General features: G+C 41.3%; 1 protein-coding gene across 1 annotated transcript; it reads right to left on the bottom strand.

Moving 5' to 3' along the window:
* Positions 1 to 1678, bottom strand: LOC105972935 (uncharacterized). Its single transcript, XM_012997917.2, has one exon. It carries the CDS (start codon positions 1438 to 1440, stop codon positions 217 to 219), a length of 1224 nt encoding a protein of 407 aa, XP_012853371.2. The 5' UTR covers positions 1441 to 1678; the 3' UTR covers positions 1 to 216.
* Between the last annotated feature and the right edge of the window lie 1410 nt (positions 1679 to 3088).

Below are 3088 nucleotides of genomic sequence, written 5' to 3'. Positions count from 1 at the left end.
TTAAATAATATAATTTTGAATTTGAATTAGCAAATGTTTAATATATTCTGCTTTGATATTTCATTGACAAGTATAATAGTAATTGAATTTCTTTTTTTCTTGTTTTTCCCTAAATCAAAAGTTTGTACCAAATTGAGGCAAAAAACCCAAACCCGAGGCTTCGAAAAACTGAAAAAAACAAAAGCCGAAAAGAATCTCGATGTTTGCCGGTTCAAACTATGATGACGACGCGGACGACGATGATGACCGGTTCACCGCCTCAGCCAGTTTCCCGATTCTCTCCGCCAACTCCGGCGACAGCTTCTTTACCGGTTTCTTTTCCTTCTCCCGTCGGAAATCAAACCCTAGCGCATCCGACACCTCTTCGGAGCTCCACCCGGCTTTCCGGAGCGAATCGGAAAACCGATCCGTTTTCAACAGCAGAGCATCCATCACCGACTGATTGTCCAGCATCACCATCTCGCCTTCGAAGAATCCCGAAGCCGACACCTGCACGATCTCCGACACGTCGGATTCGGCCCACCCGCCTTCTCTCAAAACCGACCCGATTCGGTTCACGTAGTCGTCGACCCATTTCGGCGTCTCGGCTCTCGGCATCTCGATGTACCTGTCCGGCGACGACGATGACGACGCCGACGAATTCGAGTTCCTCCGGCGGCGATCCACCGCCGCGTCGCTCCAGAACTCCACCCACCGCGGCGTTCGCCCACCGGAAATTGCGTCCAGGCTCCTCCTCGAAAAGTTGGTCGACGATCCGACGGACTTTTCATTTACGGAGCGCTGCTTGGTGAGAACACTCGGGTCGGGGCTTTGACGGAATAGGGTGGATTCACGGTCGAAAAAATCGGACAAATCGAAGCCGCAGCAGAAGATCCGATATTCGTCGACGTAGAAAATAGGGTTTCCAGCGAGACAAGGGTTACACGGGATATAACAATGGTTGAAAACGGGTATCAAAAGCGGGGCCCGTTTCAAAGCATTTCGGGCTATTTTAAGGGCCTTCTCCGGGTCGGAGGGGCGTTGGCCCCATGATTTCGACCAGAGAGTATTTCGAGCTATGTGGAAGGAAATCGAAGCTATGGGGAGATCAATGGAGGCGCGGAGGTGAAGCCGAGCCGAGCCGGACGAGCGCCAGTCGGGGAAGCCGGCTCCCAGAGGCAAACCGGCTAACAGGACGGCTTTCAAGTCCGGTGGGAAGGCGAATCCAAACTCTGCTTCAGCTACGGCAAACTCCGACTCGGTCAAACCGGGCTGGACCGGGATGCCCGAGTTCTTCAGGTGGGTGATTAGTTTGTCGGCGAGTGAAGTGAAGGAGAAGAGGCTGTTGCGCGGCGGGAGAGGCGTGGAGGGGGCGGACGAGGCGGCGCGTGCGGAGAGACGGCGGAGTCCGGCGACATGCGCGGGGTTCAGGCCGGTCATCCTTCGGTCCACGTCTACCATTGTTGTTCTTTTGTTAAGCTTTTAACGTGGAGAAAGATCAAAATTAAAGGAAGGAATATGGATTTTTGTTGCTTTCGGTTCTCGATCTCGGAACTTTAATTTTTTTATTGATCAGATCAGATAAAAATTAGGGTTCTCCGTGTGTATGTGAGATTTTTTCTTTTGTACAGAGGTTTTAGAGAGAGAAAGTTGGGAAAGGTGGAGTGAAGCTGGTACTGAAGTGAAAATGGGGAAAGGAGAGAGAGAAAGAGAGGGTTTTTATAAGCTGGGTGGTGGTCCTGCTGGAGTAGGTGGACCCCACATTCAGATTTCCCCCTTCTTTTTTCTTTAATTTTCTAAATCCGATTTAGAATTAACGGTAGTGACGGATAATTATTTTTAATTAAGTTTAAATACAGGAGATTTTGTTTCCAAGTTAATTTAATTAAGCTGCAGGAGTCAAAGGGTGCAATCGCGTACTAGGAAATTAAGTAATTAGCAGTAATTAGAATAACAAAAACAGGTATTAAGAGTTGATTAGTTGTGTGTTTTTAGTGAAGGGTAATAAGGTAATAAATGATTTAACAAAGGATTATTCTCTAGACAGCCATCATGAAGAACATTTCACTACACTCATTAGACAATTAACTAATTATCCATTTAAATGGGCAACAAAAGATTTCTTTTTTATCTTCACTGTTCTAATATTTTTGCCTCTGAATTGCCACATGTGCGGTGTCCAATTACGGAATTAGCAATTAAATTTGGAGCTTTAATCAATTTAATTATTTTTTTCAATATAAGATTAATGAATTTTAATAGTTTTATCCTACCATTCATGTGCATAAATTTATATTTACTTTTTTTTTTTGTTTTATCAATAATAGTAATAGGCACCATGATTAATTTCCAATTGAAGCAAGATGATTAATATTTTTCTTAATTATATGACGACGATATTCCATTTTAAGCAAGATGACTAATCTTTTTCTTAATCATATCAGGATTATATTCTGGTTTAAGCAAGTTGCGTAAATCTCTTTTCTCCCTTCCAGGAACCATGAGAAAATGGTCAATATATATATATTAAGCAAGGAGGTTACATACATCATGCATATTGTAATTTTCTTTTGGTGTTGAAAATATTGATCACTAATTTCGAAATTTAAACATCTTTTTTTGGTTCTTGTACTAACCATCACAAACTAATTAAAACTCAAAGCATATTAATTTTTTTAATTTATTTTGGAATAGACCTCTTAAATTTTAAAGAAATTACCCAAAAACGATTTCGTAAATTTATGATATATTTCCATAAATCGAGGGCTATCTGAAAATGCTGGGGCCGCTTCGAAGTTTTAGGAAGAATTAGACGCTACATTTAAATATTCACACAAAATGAATTTTATCTGATTAAATAACTAGTCACTAATAAGCACACATTTACCGTCTAATTACCAAAGTTTCGGATGAGACTTTAGTTTTGGAGCCACATAAAGTGGAGATTTCACATGTTAATTAATACATATAAAATGATAAAAAGCATATGTGTGTATGCATGCATTATGTTACCAAGAAAGCAAAAAATCAATGCAATATTCAAGAATTCACCTGTAATTCACACGACACTCGAGAACTCTTTCTATACAATATCTTTTTTTTTAATTCT

This window comes from Erythranthe guttata, chromosome 8 (assembly GCF_056151865.1).
Source record: "Erythranthe guttata isolate IM_541 chromosome 8, IM_541, whole genome shotgun sequence".
Taxonomy (NCBI): domain Eukaryota; kingdom Viridiplantae; phylum Streptophyta; class Magnoliopsida; order Lamiales; family Phrymaceae; genus Erythranthe; species Erythranthe guttata.
Note: the sequence above shows the minus strand (reverse complement) of the source record. Positions and strands in the feature narration are given on the sequence as shown.